Raw genomic sequence first — 17,160 nt, 5'->3', positions numbered from 1 at the left:
ATAAACTGCATTAAATTTGTGTTTTGAATAGGGTGTCAAATTTTAACCCTTTACAGTTGAAAGTGATTTAAAAAAAAAAAAAAAAAAAGCAATTTTCGGATATAGTCACTACCAATTCACAGATGCCAGACGTTTGTCCACTCAGTGCAACACAGATGTGAAGCAGTGTCAGAAACAATATTTATACAACTTAATTCAGTTCAATGATTTTTACTAGCTGAATTTTGAAACTTTTTTTTTTTTTTTAGTTTTTACTGTAAATGACTGCTGCCTAATATTCCAATTGCAGTTATTTTCTCTAAAGGCCGTTTTCTTCCAGGTTTCATTTCGGATAGCTTGTGCAGTGTTCGTGTGTGTTTGACAAAAAGCTGTTTTGTATTTTGAGCATTACCCACTATTTTTAAACACTGTGATTGTTCTGAACCCAATTGCACATGGAGACTAGTACAATTTGCCATTGCTGCCCACAACTGAGTGCTCTTGTTTTTTGATCATTTGTGGTGAAATCTGGAGCAGCAAAAATGCCATCACTGAAAGGCATCAAATGTTCATTTCTTCTTTTCTGGCTTCATCAATTTTGCCTTTGTGTCATTCAGACTAGAAATGATCCTGCCGCTTTGGCAGCAGTTGTCAGTGAGCTGTCCAGACTTGCTCTTTGCCCCAGGCATCAGAGCCATCTGGATATCTTTGTCGCCGTCTATCAAAACCACAGTTACGGTATGTTGTGTATACGCTCATACGTCGGCACATGAGACTTATGAGCGTATGCAGCTGGGTCCATTTCCTCCATCGTAGGATTTCAGAAGGAAGTGGTGCTTGTGCCTCTTGGAGGGCCTCTGTTTTAAAGTCTGTGTAGCTCATTGGTAGAGTTAAAAGTGATGTTACAGAGATGAATCAAGCTAATTAGTTCCATGAGAAGCAGTGGTGTAAAGTTGTGAAAAGTGACAGAGCAAGTCTTCGTCACTATATTGTGCACCTTCTCATTACAGGTGCAGCAAATTGCCTAATATTAAAAAGCTGAAAAGATATTAACTTGAGAAAACGTAGGTCGGAGGCTGCCTTGCGAGATGCTGACCAGCTCAGACTCGTGTTGACATAATGATGGCTTATCTTATCAGGCTATTAGTTGTTCGTTTAAGAACATGTCGACACTTGCAGCTTTCACAATACAAAAGCTGATGCGTACTTGCTGAGACATCGCATCTCTTGCGGGAACAGAAGAGATGAGTGACAAAAGGTTTGTGAATAATTGTCAAATCGTTATTGGGACCTTCATACTTTGGAAAGAGATAAGTGGAAGCTTTCAACAACACTCATCAAGCTGTAAAGTTTCACAAAACGTCAGGGTTTTTCCTGTCGTAATGTATGATATTATAAGTGGTGTTTGTGGAACTCGGGAGATCTCGGTTCAGCGGCCTGGTATACACTTATGTACTCGATACTAAAAGATGGTCCAGTTTGGAAGAATGTGTCAAATATACTTTTTCAAGCAGGGGTTGCACTTACGAGTCGACTTTACAACATTGCATAAATGTTTAACGCTTGAAATCAATACTTTTTGGCATCTCGCCTTCCAGTTGGTCACTTTGCCGAGGACTTTCGATTCGCCAGACTGTAATTCTCTGTGGAGCAGTGAAATTGTTCGGCCAACATGGTGACACAGTCAGTCAAAAACAAGCTGGTCGTGGAAGAGCATAGCAGTTCTTCATAGCTATAATGTTATGTCTAAAAAAGTGTGCGCGAAAAAAAACTTTATTCATCATAGATGTTGTAACGCACACCAACATCGCACCATTTCTCTTTACAACCCTGACGTCAGTACGGCCATATGGAAAAATTAAACTTAGTAGTAAATCTGTCCTCAAATACAATAAAAGCAAAACTGAAATAGACACAGTGAAACAGAAAAATGCTTCATTTCTTTGAGGCTCCGTTATATTATTCTCCTATACAATGTGCTGTGTTGATAAAATCAATGACAACTCAATGACTGCTGTACAATACACAGGAAAGCTGAATGTTTTATTGCGATACTTTTATGTTTAACAATTAACCCAAGGTTAACCTATTCTTGACAGTTAAGAATGTTAGTATCCAGTTATTTTACGAATCCCAGATGGGATTGTGTTCAACCTTCGTTTCCACTGTACTTCAAGTTTGCCTTGTGAATTTGTACATCCATATAGTTGTGTTCATTTTTTTCCCAGTTTTTATCATACGGAAAGCAATTAATGTTGTGTCATTCAGTAAAAGAATCTTGGAGCACTGCTTGAGCACATAAGAGTATCCTCATGTATAGACATTTCATTCAGACCACTACTAAAGGGGAAGTCAACCCCAAAATTTTCTTTCCAATATGTTGTGTGCGCCCCCACTAGTCTAAACACGGCATTCTGATTACAATTGTGTTTGTGGAATATGAGGTGGGAAGCAAAATCCACCCGTTTTTATCCATCTCCGGGGCCGGCCACATTTTGTCACTTGCTGTTGACGGAAAATGACATCCCAGTTGCTCAGGTAACAACCAAGCCAGCCGTGATTGGTTGTTACCTGAGCAACTGGGATGTCATTTTCCGTCGAAGGCAAATGACCTGAGATGGATAAAAACTGGTTAATCAATCAATCAGAATATCAAGTTTAGCCTAGTGGGGCTGCCTAGCACATATTATTGTAAAGAAAAATGTTTGGGTTGACATCCGCTTTAAGTTGTTTTGTAGCAGCTAACCAATTTCCTAAAATAGATTTGTCCGAACATTCTCGACAATATCTACATATTGTATGCTTGTCGTCAAACTTGACAATCCACCCCCGCTTTGCTTAGAGCAAGCACTGAATCATTCATCAAATACACTCCAAAGTCCCTCAGTACTTCTCAGTCATGTCATCTTAAGTCTTTCCGAGTAGCCAATGAATGATCTTGAAAAGTGTGAGTGACCAGTGTGAGCCATTGCACCGTCTGGAATGATGAAGGCCACAACATCAACAGCGGGCCTGTGTTCTCTGCTGGCAGGGGCCCACACTGCTGCCTTTGTGTCCGGCTCCCAAGCCCCACATGGATGGGTCAACGCTTGCTCAAAACAACTTGCGCGCCTATTTCATCCCTGCCCCTAATGCCGCGTGAAGTTGGGAAGGCCGGTCGCAGGATGCCGATGCAATTAGCGGTCACTGCCAAAAGATAAATGTATAAAATGATTATTTAAAGCGTATGACGAATGGCCTTGGTGCAGAACAGTGGAATGGTGACCTTATTTCTTTTATGACCAACTTTCACTGAGACGTTCACTATTCTAGAAACCATGCCAACATTTGTCAATGAGTTACTGTCTGGTACACGTCTTTAGTTTTGTATTCCACATTCTTTTCACAGTTTGGATTATCTGATTGTATATTTTCAGCTTTTTGGGGTGGCTTCAAGCGCTTTAAATCTCAGCAATTTATGCCAGGGTGGTCACTGATCCCCGAAAACTCATGCAGTAGCACAGCATGGAAAGCTGGAAAAAATTATGCCCGAATGCCAGTTTGACCCGATCAAGATGAAATTGAGTGGACAAGACTATTGTAACCAGATGCACAAAAAGTTTCAACCCATGCCCGAAATTGAGCAGGAACTCCATTTTGGACAAATTTGACTTCAGGATTCACCCACATGAGCCTCAATTGGAAAGAGGTGTACTAGATAGGTGGGTGAAGGTAAATTGCAAATTTTTTTTGCATATTCATTTCATGTGAGCGGAGTATGGCTTCAAAGTTTTGTCAATTTGAGAAACCATCATAGGAAATTGTGTGTGAAAGGACCGGTTTATTGCTGCATGTAGCTTTAATTTTATTTGCGGTTACTTTATTTTTGGAACCTATTTGCTTTGTTCAGCAACTCTTCTGGTACAAACAGTACAATATACAGAAATGCGCAGACTCTGTCTGGTGGAATAAATAGTAGTTGTTTGAAGTAGGGAAGTCCCAATCACATTTTTTTTGCACCTGAGTCCGAGTCACCCGATTTTGAGTATCAGAAGATGTGTAGTCTCAATCTGATGAATCGGCAATGCCTTTCTGCCACACAAAATAAAAAATCTAATGAATAATGCAAAACACTTCACTTACATTTGTCACCCAACCAGCCCCAAACCTGGTATTATATTTTTCACAGTTGTTTTCTATTTCAGATGTCCCATTTTCTATATAATCATGTTGGTCACAGCAACGTAATGCTGCCTAATGTGTACTTTCGTCTTTCGGAAGCACATATTTGAAAAGGTCTTCATTTTATTTATTTATTTTTTTCAATAAATATGCAGCTGTGATCCAAACTAGAGCGATGGAGGTAATGCAGCAAAGCCCAAGCTATTGGTCCTGCTGTCACACTTCCCATCACAGATTTTTGGCACAGAATCCCAAGCATCTGCTAATCGCCCTGATCCTTGAGTGGAATTGCACCTTCATATCACATTAGAGACTCCTCACTTTTTTTTATCAAGTCCCATCCCTCTTACTAAATGTCTGTTCCCTTTAGTTAGGGCTCCATTAATAAATGAGCCCAGTCCTTCAGGAAGTGTGTTATTAAAGCACACGCGCTTCTGCAATTGTTCAGAACCTTTTACTTGCAGCTCACAAGCGAATGAAATATTTAAACCATACACATCAGCACTGGACCTCTATAAATACACAATTACTGAAAAAGTCACAGCAAAACAAAGTGCATTCTTGAAAATGATTTTTGACTACATTTCCTGAATCAAGTGTGGCAAAATTCAACAGCCTTTTTAAAATTTATATTACCATACTTAAAAAAATGTTTTAACAATTTAACATTTGAAAATAATACGGAAGAGTAATCATGGCTGATGCTGTGTGGTCGTCTTCTGACAGGAAGCTTGTTGAGGCTGAATCATCGGCGCGTCTACGGGTTGCAGCCAAGTTCAGTTCAATTTCCTCAAATCCTGATCGGCAAAATGCAGACTGTCATTTGTACTTATTTATTAATTATTCAACCTTCCCTGTCTTAGATTGTAAAGTTAAAAAAAAAAAAAAAAAAAAAACACTCAAAGTTTTTATTATTTTTCTAATAAGAAATGCAAGTAAACTTTTCCAGATTATTTTTTTGCACTGGTTCCAAATCTGCCCTTGTTTTTTGTCCTGCACAACAGGTTTTTATAATAATAATAGTAATAGTAATATGCAATTTAGTAATATATTTATTAATTATGAATCAAGGGTTACGTTTAGCAACAGGTGGAATTTTTTTCTGAAACACGGCTATAAATTACAGTGCACGGTAAAATCCGTATTGCGCATGCTTTTACAGGTCACACTTAAAAACAATAAATGAAAATATCTGAAAAACCTGATGTGCTAGAAAAAAATTTAAAGCATTTTTTAAATTAGCGTCAAACATATGATGAGGGGCTTATAAAGCCATCTCTGATTAAATGTTGCTCTTGTGATGCATTCAAAACAACTGTACTGCGTGCACCAGACTTTAACGCTCATTGAACTATTGACAGTTTTCAGTATTTTCAGCTAGGCATTTCTTGGCATGCTTTCCTGCATGCGTGCGCAGTTGCGCACATATTTATCAGAGTCCTCTTCCATTTGCCCCTCAACAAAATAAACATTTACAAGCAGAATTGTAGATGGTTGCGCTCGAGCGAGGTAGCTCATTTCCTGTGTGCACAATAACAGAAGATACTTGGCTTCGTGTCATCTGCCATCAGACTAAATGATAAACTTCATATTACCATTCACCCAGCCGGCATTGTATTTATGACTTATTTTCATCGTTAAGGAATTAATTGACAGTTTCCGTTGCCACTGAAGGGATGCTGCCAGTCGCATGGAACGTTTCTTTCGCCTCTTCCCCACCTGCTGAACAATACGGCCGTCTGTCTGTTCAGCGAATGGATGAGTGCGTCATTTGCAAAAATGATCAGATAGCGGTGGCCACTACATTAGGTACACCTGCACATGCACGTAATGAGCTCCACAACAATTGTATCTATAATTCTTGTTGAATACATTATTATGGTATTAACGATAAAAGGGGTCATTGATTGCCACCGCACACAATTTCTTGAGGATACACCTGTAGTGTTTGTTCTATTTTTGGTTGTCTTGGGAATGGTGAAATATTGATCGAAGCAGCTCTCAGTTTATGAGGAGGCAGTGCAATCCTACACCACTGCAAACAACGGCAACCACAATAGTAAACATCTCACATGATATCTTGCTGACTGTATGAACATTGACTCATTGATACTGTTCTTCTACTTGATCTCTTATGATGGGGTTCGCTGTAGTCTATTACTTGATCCCATCTGACAACCACACATTTACAATAAATCCCATGTGACGTTAGTAAAAAGTGTGTATTTCTAGGCAGGCAGCACGTTGCGCTCCTATAGAGGAGTCTGAGCTATTCCATATATAAGTTGGAGCTGACAGCTGCATGAGCAAACCATCCTGGCCCCTTCCTACCTGGAGGCTTCCCTGTGGATGTATGTGCTTGCTACTCGCTGCCTAGTAGGGGACATTGAGGAACTTTACCCTGGGCCAGTGCACTGACAGCCACCCCCGTGCGTGTGTGCGTGCGAGCATGTGTATGTAGTGTTGGATTCCTTGTGGCAGATGAGCTCTCTCTGGTCGCCTTGGGCTGTTAGAGTAAACATAGCAGAGGGTAAGAAAAGCCCCGTCGGTCCGAGGCATTGCCATTAAATAAAAATGATGAAGCGGCTTGTCGGAATGAAAAGAGCACAATAGGGTGGTTGCTGCTGTGTGGCGCTCAGCCTGGACTGGGATTTTCCACCAACTTAAAACAGGCCAAGATTGCGTTTTAAATTCCTACTACAGTGTCAGATGGGTGGAACTGTGGTGGATATCCAGTGAGCAGGGTGTACATGAGAGCAGGGAGGTAGAGGGAGGGTAGCTGGACAGACGTTCCAGATGTGAGAGAGCCTCTCGGGTCGACTGTTTACGTTTCCCGTCTAACAGGAGTGTATTTTTAATCTTGGCCTGTTTTTGTTCTCTTTGCAGGTGCTGGGGAGTCTGGAAAGAGCACCATTGTGAAGCAGATGAAGTGAGTGCCTTAAACTTTGATTCCCCCCCCCACACACACACCCCTCAAAGTCTGGCAAGTAATTACACAATTTAAATCCATTACTTGAGAATGTGTTATTTCAATATTTAGTAACATCAAGTCACGGCCACACAAGGATTGAAAGCCTCCACGAATAAAAAAAACACTGCTTAAAAACAAAGGAAAGAAATAAATATATTACTTTCAGATTCGAACACTGAACCTCAGTACTGTGAGGCAGATGTGCAAACCGTCAGGCCACCTTGCTGCCCTCAGTCGAAAATCTTCTTTAGCAAAAATGTTTGAGAACAAACTGAACCTCTTCCTGTTTTTGTTGCTTGTCCTCCAACGGGCCCTCTCCTGGTGTTCTGGTCCGTCTCCCGGTATCTCCTCCACACACCGTATCCTGCTCGAACAACTGTGGGCTTTAGATACCACCTCACGCCCCAAGCGGCACTGGCAAAGTGCAAAACCAGCCAGCCCATCTAAAAGGGCCGATGAGACAGAAAGCCATTCCTAATATCCTCTTCTTAACCACTTTCTGTCCAATTTGATCAACACCAGAAGAAATCGATTCACGATATTTCTTTTCTTCCTAAATGGCTAAGTCTATCCCAGAATCGTGATTGGTTTAGAGTTAGACTGTGATTAATGGCTTTATCTTTAAGGAGTTATACACCGTCTCTTTGTGCATAAAGGCTGAATGATTTTGACAAATCATCTCATTGCGATTTAATGTGCCATTTGTTTTTTCAAAGTATTTTTTCACAAACACAAGCAATGAATTCATTTGTATTACAATAAAGCATAAGATTTATGACACAGTTACATAAATGTTTTGGTCTCATAGGTTAGGCTTATGCTAGAGTGAAGGCAAATGAACCATGAATCTATTAATATGCAAGACAGTTCATTTACGACTTCAATTACAGTTGTTGTGCAAATTTGGTCATTGAAAGACTTTTTATCTATAGATTGGACTCCTCCTCCCCTGAGGCTCATGCCAAGGAATGTTCCTGCTATGATAATTGCATTCTTGAGTGCTAATAAATTAGGTAATTTATAGGTGCTGGTTGCGTTAATGACATGACGGCGGGTTTGCAGCATGTGTCGCAATCAAGCTAATCACAGCTACAGTTTTCAAAGCATTGTTTGGTTGAAGAGGAAAAGGTTGGGGGAGGGGGGAGGTGGGTTCCAATCTTCGAACCTTCCTCCCTTGCATTAATGAGGTTTCGTTTAGTACATCGCTCACAATTGAGCATTCCGGATGTGCCGCTGGTCTCTGGAAGTTGACGAACAAGCGTAGATGCTTATTTTAGTGTGCAGCTCAGCAACTCTTCTTCCCGTCAGTCTCCTCACCTGTGCTGGGAAAGCAGTGAATGTTTATTTCGGGCCTGCATGTCAGGACACCTCCAGCATCTCTACCTATGATGTTGTTTATGTTCTTGAGTTATTGTTTTGTTTTTGTTTTTAGGAATACAATTGTGCCCTGAGATATGAGTTTGATTTGTGCGGTGACCACCCCATTGAAAGACTGTTGCAACCGCTATAATATTGTACTTTATAAAAACATAAGTAATGACAAGCATTTGATCGTTTGTGGTCAAAACTTCATGGTAATCTGCAGTAATAGTCGTTTTTCGTGGAGGATAAATATAAGAATAAGAGGATACAGATATGTATCCGTTGCTTCACATCTTGTTTAAACAGAGATAGTAAACTTAAATGAAGGAGGGGGCACAATTTTTCACATATTTCAAATGTTTGCCCGCAAGTCAAAGCAAAAACAACGGCTTGTGTCTCCAAAAATCTCTACGTCAGGTCACTTGTAACTCAAGGCGCCACTTTCTTATGAAATCAATGAAAGACACCAGATAGTATCTTGTTGTTGTTTTTTTTTTATCCAAAACACCAATTCATCACACAGTTTTGGGTGGAATCTTAAAAATCTTAAATCTTGTTCATTTTACATTGCAGTTGAAAATGTACACGCGCATTTTCAATCATTAATCACAATTGAGATAGCTGCTGTATTCCGTGAGGGACTTTTTCAAGGGTAACACTCCAACAACAAGTCCCATTTTTGCGTGTTTGTTAGTCTGTCATGGCTCTTTTGCTTTGGTCTGTTCTGTAGCTTGAATGAACCTGTCACCTTTTAAATCCCCGAGCCCATTACTTGGAGCCTCGTCACAATTGATCCATACGAATCCCGTCGATTGTGTGTAATGGATTGTTGAAAAATGGCGTCTTCAGGCAATTGAGTGCACGACTTGGCTTTAACCAGCAGATGAGATGTTGAATTGATTCAGTCTCACACTATGACATCCATGCAGGCCTCTGTTGCGGCAATTGCTCCAAGCAGCAATATTTTTGTTCAACTCAACACTGGCATGGAAACAGTAATTCATAAGATTCAGCCAGAGACGTTACCAGCCATTAAGTTATTGGCGTTCAAGGAAATGTAGTCAAATGCCCAATGTCAAATGATTAGGTAGAATCCGCACATCTCTTGCCCACGTTCCAATTTTGTAATTATGACAAAGAAAGCGCTGACATTAGACACTAACTCACAATGTCCTCAATTTTGCATTTTGCATTCAAATTGTACATGGACGTCAGCATAAAACTCAAGTTTTAATGGTTGAATCGATTTTGACGTGCGTGCATTCATCAGACCGTGTTGCATGTATGAGAACGTCAATCATGCTCAAAAATAGTGATGTTCAATACCACTTTTTTCAGAGTGATACCAGTATGACACTCTTTGAGTACTCAATGGTACTGAGTACCAATACTCATACATTTTTGATACAGAAAATTTATTATAACGTAATAATGAAAAATTGTCAGCAAATACTTTTCTTTTTGACGCAGATGATGATTCGCCGTCAAACTTTCACAGAATACTGCCAGCTACTGCTGAGGAGCACTTACTTGTCCGATTTTTTTTTTTCTTAACTCATTCTATCCCAATGACATACTGTATTTATGTGTCATTTCACAGAGGGTCTGAAAAAGTCTGGCACTGAATGAGTTAAGTATTGTGGCTGGTATCGGCAGCCTCCATAAGTACCCGATACCTTAAAACAATGCTGCTATCCGCCCATTACCGATACCTGGTATTTGTCCTGGCCCATTCCTACTCAAAACGTTTGTTTTTTCGATTAGATTAGTTTATTTGAAAGGGGACAGTGCAATTTCACATAACGCATGCAAAATCACAGTTTTAAAAAAGACAAAAATTAGCCAAAAGGTTATTTTTCATCTGTAGTCCCCTGCTGGCCATGTCAAAACAAGCATTAAAATACAATTACAAAAAAATACATATAAACAGTAGACAAGTAATTAAGAATAGTTAAGAGGCACACAATAAGAATCACAATTTAAAAACTGTAAACATATGAAGACAAAGATGCATGAATAATTTCAAGTCATCATTTTAACATTAGATGACATGCTTCCTCTTTTCTGGTGTTTGTTTCCAGGATTATCCACGAGGATGGCTACTCAGAAGAGGAGTGCAAGCAGTACAGAGCAGTTGTGTACAGCAACACCATCCAGTCCATCATGGCCATCATCAAAGCCATGGCCAACCTGATGATTGACTACGAGGATGCTGGAAGGGCGGTAGGACCAATCAATATTCGTCTTGTGTTATGGTTTTACACTATAGTTTGCTATGTGGAATATGACTACCTACAGTAAGCACCAGAGCAGTGTGAAGCTGACCTGATGCATAAATAAGAATGAGGCATTAAATACATCTTCAGGGCACCTGCTCGAGTGCAGCGTAACTTATCTTCACTGCCCAGCAATAAAATCTCTTCTAATCGCCATCAAAGCGCTCTCTTGCCTTCATCTTTAACACCCATATAGTGCGCCGGGGATTTTGTGCCGCGGAATTTACGCAACAATGATTCTCTCTCAAGGGAAACGTGACAGTCGCCACCAGGAAATCAAATATGAGCTGTAGATTCTTTACACTTGGGTCCTGCCGAGTTCTGCATGTTCTGTCCCTGCACAGTGTTCCTGTATCTCTTCGAGAGACTGGACAGCCTTTCATCAGGCGACCACCCAGGGACGCCATGAAAGGATGTGGAAAATACATGAATAACGCTCAACAATAAGGAGAGATGAAGCAAAATAGTTTGAACATGATAGAATGCTGCTGGGGACATGCAATGTGATAGTCACACTCACAATTTAGCGTTGTAATTGGGGAAAAAAAAAAAAGACTTCCATTCATTTATTCAACCTTGTCATCTGAATTGACCAGAATTGACATTTTGATAGCAAATATTCACAGATTTGCCAGTACAAAAATGGTCATGACTGATTTGACAAATGTACTTAAAGGGGAAGTCAACGCAAAACTTTTTTTTTTTCAGGAATATGTTCTATGCAAACCCACCAGTTGAAACAGGGCATTCTGATAAATTTTGCGTTTGGGGAATATGAGTTAAGCAGCAAAATGCACTCGTTTTTAGCCATCTCTGGGGGCGGCCTTTTTGTCTTCTTTCGACTGAAAATGACATAACTGCTCACAACGACCAATCACGGCTCAGATTCAGAAAACAGGTGGCCCGTGATTGGTTTGATGGGTTACACGTCACAAATTCGCCTTTTTTTGTATGTATGTCATCTGTTGGGACTGTTGTAAATCTTATATAATTCGCCGTGATCAAAGTTATACATACATAGTAAACGTTAGTTTTCTTCAAATTGTGTAGTTGTCTAATATTGACGCAGGAAATTAGTGGCTTAGTTTTTATCAGTATTTCTCTTTTTTTTTGGTTCAATACAGTCAGTTGTAGAAACGGACACTTTATCGCATCAACCAGATGCATCCTGATTAGTTTACTGTTCAATGAAAAAATATATCTTCTATATCTATATCTTACGTGCTTAGTCTAGCATCCTGAACATATTTTTGCACCAATGATTGATTTCATTTAACCAACCGATACAGAAACGATTAAAAACGATTGATTATGCATCTCACCATTGCACTGAATCTAGTTTCCTTTCTTTACAATGAGCCAGTCCCATCTTGGGGTAATCTTTTGGAGTCTTTAAATGCTGGGTGCTTGGACTGCATGTGCTGACACAGTTTTAGGTTGAGGTAAGCGGGTACAGGTGGATAAACAGAGTGTTCAAAATAAAACTTTGTTCACACCCTCCGGTGTCTGAGGACTGCTACCTGTTCAAGCTTCCTTTAAATGAACGAGGAAGAAAAGTAGATCCGATTGAGGCAACAGTAGTAAGGTCCCGTCCCAAAGGCTACATTCGCATTCTTGATTTGAAAAGCATCATTAGTCTTGATAGCGTGCTTGTATTGCTTCATTAAGGTTAATTTAGCTTCTCTTCGTCCCAGAGAATGTCATCCTGCAATTTCTCAGCGATAATGTGATATGTCTGATGTGTTTGTTTTGTGTTGTCAGGACGACGCCCGCCAACTGTTTGCCCTGTCTGCAGCCGCGGAGGAGCAGGGCATCTTGCCGGACGACCTGTCAAATGTCATCCAGCGACTGTGGACCGACGGCGGCGTCCAGAGCTGCTTCACACGAGCCCGCGAGTATCAGCTCAATGACTCGGCTTCCTAGTGAGTGACCATTCCAGCCAGTTAGATGTAGCTATCCCAGTTAACTCGGCAAGAAGCAGAGTACACCCTGGACTGGTCGCCAGCCAATCACAGGACACATAAAGTCAAATAAGCATTTACATGCACGCGTATGGAGAATTTAAAGAAGACATATCCAAAGTCCGGCCCGGGGGCTAAATGCCGCCCGCGGTCAAATTTTATCCGGCCCGCAGCCTCCGTCATGAAATTAATAACGTCTGACCCTTTCCGGACAGTTTCTAACTTGGCGACATTGAATTTAAAAAAACGTGATCCTCACCTGTTTTCTGAAGCTGAGCAATGATTGGTCGTTATCTGAGCCCTGAGCATCTGTGATGTCATTTTCAGTCGACAGAAGTGACAAAATGGCCGCCTACTGAGATGGCTAAAAACGGGTGGATTTTGCTGCTTAACTCATATTCCACAAAGGCAATATTAGTCAAAATGCCGTTTTTCAACTAGTGAGCCTGCATATTCTTAAAGAATATATATTTGGGTTGACTACCGCTTTAAGAATCTTGAAATTTACATTTAAAAGGTCCAAAAGGAAAGGCAAACTGCTTTGCTAAAATGTGCTTGGATTTATTGGTGTCCCATGTCAAAAAAGAACGTCAGGCTAAGTGGTCGGCCCCCCCACATTTTCACCTCACCAAGTCTCTTTGCAAAAAGTTTGGACACCCCAGATTTAGAGTCTTGTCAAGCACGTGTTAGAATGTGGGAGGAAGCTGGAGTACACACTAGCGCATATACTATACCAACATATGATACACTGTGCTGTGTGTGCATGTCCGATGTTGCTCACCGTGGTCCAAGGGATGCTCAGGCAGTTTTATGTGAATGCTCAGTCGCATGGAACATTAGAAGGAACATTGATTGCGAGGCTTTAAGAACTCTGCTTGCACTATCATGTTCAGCAACACGGCCATCCTCATATCCGAATTACCTCCGTGACCCCCATCTCTTCGCACTTCCATTAGTGGAAGCGTAATAACAGAGCACCTACGGTAGTCATACTGAGGGTTTGCTGGTGATGAGGGATGCGTCGTTGTCTGAAATGGGCAAAAAAAGAACAGGAATAAAAGGAACTCATCTCGGTTCCCCTGCCCTTCAACAGGGATTAGTACACTCCTTTCTGTTTAATACACACGGCCTGCGGGAGTATTATGACACCTTTAGGCCGAAGCTGCGGAGACCACACATAATCTGGTTCTTCTGGAAATGACATTAATACTCGTTCACTTCCAGACATTTGTAGTCCCTCTTTTACCCTAACGTTTGAAAACAATTGAAAGAAATATAAATTCCTGGGATTGAATGCAGTGAATTGTGTGGCTTCTGGTGTGCACACCTCGGCCACTGGGTGGCAGTATAATGCAGTCATGCAGACACAAAAGAAGAGTTTCGCAACTAAGTGACTTGGCTGCAGGAATATTGAGATAATAATGTGTTAGCATTAAGATTAAAAATGATCTGGTTGTTTTTAACGGGCTTTTAATTCTCTTCGTTTTATATTAAGTTCCAGCCCATCGATATGTAATGATCAATTCGGATTGTTTCATTCTTTCCAGCAATTCTTATATTTATCTCGTCTTATCAATAATACTGGTCAACAGCAAATTTTAATCAAACATGGCTTTGTGTATTCCTCAATGTATTTTTGACACTGATTTAAAAAATGTCTTTTTTTTTTTTTTGTAGCATATCAGATTTTTGAGATTGAGATCATTTTTATTGCTATGACGTTTCGGAAACATCCATTTGTTGCTGAACCTAACCCTTAATTCATAAATATTACTAAGAATACTACTATATTACTAATAATTATTATTATTTAAACGTGTTGTGCTAGACAAAAATGAGCGCATATTCGGAATCAGTGCAAAAAAATCATCTAGAAAAGTTTACTTTCATTTCTGATTACAACATTTTGAAAATGATCAAATAAGAAATGTTTAGATTAACATCATACTGTATGTAAGAATATTACATACAAGCAACATGGGTTTATTGTATTTTCTTTCAATAACTGGTTATTGAATTATAATGACATTAATTGTTAAATAAAATTAAAAATTAGCAAGAATTGTTCAAATGAGCTGTTTTTTGTTCCAATAGCTGTTTATTTCCTTAAATCGGTTCATCAATTGCTTTATTGTAAATAAAATAATAAACTGGTGGTAAATAAACAATATTACATAATCCCTATTTTAATCTTTTTTTGTATTTATTTATTTCTTATGACTGACATGTCCTGTCTGTCTGTTCTAAAAATCAAATGTGGCTCTTGAGCACAAATGTTCACTCACTTTAACCCATATTTTTTTCACCCTCTGTTGTGTAATCAGTACAGGTAAAGTAGCACTCCCGCAATTGGGTCATAACTTTGAACCTAACCGTTTGGTCGTCAGTGTTCCGCCAATGTTGTTGCCTAGCCAGTTTGAGGTACTTTCTGTTTTCCTCGGGCCTGTGTGAGGAGCACGGAGGGACTTTTAACTTGAAGCAGCCTTTCTGTCCGCCGGAGTGCACGCCTCTCTCCACATGATAAATAAATGAATAAATAAAATAAAGCTGATTCAACATTCATTTATTTTTGCACTCTCTTACCGCAGCTATTTGAACGACTTGGAGAGGATAGCCAAGCCTGATTACATCCCCACACAGCAAGATGTGCTGCGAACCCGAGTCAAGACCACAGGCATTGTGGAAACACACTTCACCTTTAAAGACCTGCACTTCAAGTAAGCTCATCGCCTTTCTTCTACTTAATGCTGCCGAGTCAGTCATTCACTCAGGAGGATGGCCCCAGTAACAAAACAATGCAGCGATGTCTGACATTGTTTACAATACAGTATTGCCTCCAGCAAAGATCGTGCGCTCAACAAACCACAAAGGGATGTTTCCCCTGTGTTAAATGTTTGACTTGTCCAGGCTATTTCGGAAACATTTCTTCTCACACTCATACATGGCTTAAATAAAACAAATAGGTGTGTGTCTGATTTGCAGTTACTGGAATGTCAGAATGGAAATTCACATGAGTAATCCCAGGAAGTTAGACACACGCAAAATCCCCATTGGGTCATCTGCACTCAAGATGCTTTAATTCAGACACACAACCTCTATTCGTAGGCCAATCCAGCACAAACTAATCCATGAGATGTATGCTAATAAATTATTATTTTTGCGATTTTGCGGGTCCACGATTTGCCTCGAGGTCCCTGTGGATTCAGTCAACCCCCAAATTTTCTTTACAATATGTTGTATATGCGGCCACTAGTCTAAACATAGCATTCTGTTTACAATTGCGTTTGTGGAATATGAGTTAAGAAGCAAAATCCACCCGTTTTGATCCATCTTGGGGGGGGGGGGCTATTTTGTCACTTGAGATTACAGTTGCTCAGGTAGCAACCAATCACGGCTCACCTGTTTTCTGAAGCTGAGCCATGATTGGTTGTTACCTGAGCCCTGAGCAACTGTGATGTCATTTTCAGTCGACAGCAAGTGACAAAATGGCCGCCCGCTGAGAAGGATCAAAACAAGTGGATTTAGCTGATTAATTCATATCCCACAAACACAACATTAATCAGATCATCAAGTTTAGATTAGTGAGACGGCATGGAACATATTCTTGTAAAGAAAATTTGGCGGTTGACTTCCTGTTTAGGAACCACTGATCTATTTAAGGAAAACAGAATATGATTCGATGCACACCGCTCCCAACTTCCACTGCAATTAAAAAAAGATAAAAATAAATATTGCTCAATTAAAATTTCTCTGACATTGTCAATCAAAACTCAGACCTTTTTGAAGGAGCAGAACTCACAAGGAAGTGCCGGTGTACGTAATGTTGCGACCGGTGGCTGCATAACATCAGCACACAGAGCAAGGTGGAAAACACCAGCGAATACTTTAAGTTTGTGTTTCCGTGTGTAATAATTAAACCTCATAATTCTGTCAGAATGTCTTATTTTAGAATGAGGACATAGAACAGGTCCACGCAGTGTTACTGTTTATCTTGGCCCGGGGCCCCGCGAGCACACATGCACACGCCAACACGCGGCTGTGCAGAAGCTGAGCAACTATAAAGCCTTCTAAAGTGTGTCAGTGTTATAATGAGATGCAGCTTACTCAGCCCGGAGCTTGTCTCTAACAAACCAAACCGCGTCCGTGAAGACTGCTTACCTTGAGCGTCGCGTCATCAAACACCATCGCTGTCCTCACTCCACCTTTATAGCAGCTGGAAATGCGCACCCCGCACGCACACACCTCCATGAATAAGTCAAATGGGTCGAAAAACGTAGCGCCACAGCCTGTTTTCGTTTTTCCGAAGCAGCTGCTCACAGAAAAGGCAGAGAGGACCAGGATGTGTTGACAAGCCCGCAGAGGGATAACATGGAAGCCATGTGGTGTGGTCCCTGCACTCAATGCCAACCTGTTTTCCTTCCACCAAAAACGTAAAGATTGTGCGTGTGTA

The 17,160-nt window shown here is 40.4% G+C and overlaps 1 protein-coding gene across 2 annotated transcripts in view; it reads left to right on the top strand.

The window, feature by feature from the left end:
• Positions 1–17,160, top strand: part of LOC147142041 (guanine nucleotide-binding protein G(i) subunit alpha-2-like) — a 50,421-nt gene that overhangs the window by 31,210 nt on the left and 2,051 nt on the right. For both annotated transcript variants that reach the window (XM_086041930.1, XM_086041929.1), the window contains exons 2-5: positions 7,027–7,069; positions 10,555–10,696; positions 12,511–12,671; positions 15,299–15,427. In XM_086041930.1, coding sequence (XP_085898056.1) covers positions 7,027–7,069; positions 10,555–10,696; positions 12,511–12,671; positions 15,299–15,427 — 475 coding nt within the window. The remainder of the gene's footprint in view (positions 1–7,026; positions 7,070–10,554; positions 10,697–12,510; positions 12,672–15,298; positions 15,428–17,160) is intronic.

Source organism: Filicampus tigris, chromosome 9, assembly GCF_054856515.1.
Source record: "Filicampus tigris isolate MCC_2025a chromosome 9, RoL_Ftig_1.0, whole genome shotgun sequence".
NCBI classification, from domain to species: domain Eukaryota; kingdom Metazoa; phylum Chordata; class Actinopteri; order Syngnathiformes; family Syngnathidae; genus Filicampus; species Filicampus tigris.
Note: the sequence above shows the minus strand (reverse complement) of the source record. Positions and strands in the feature narration are given on the sequence as shown.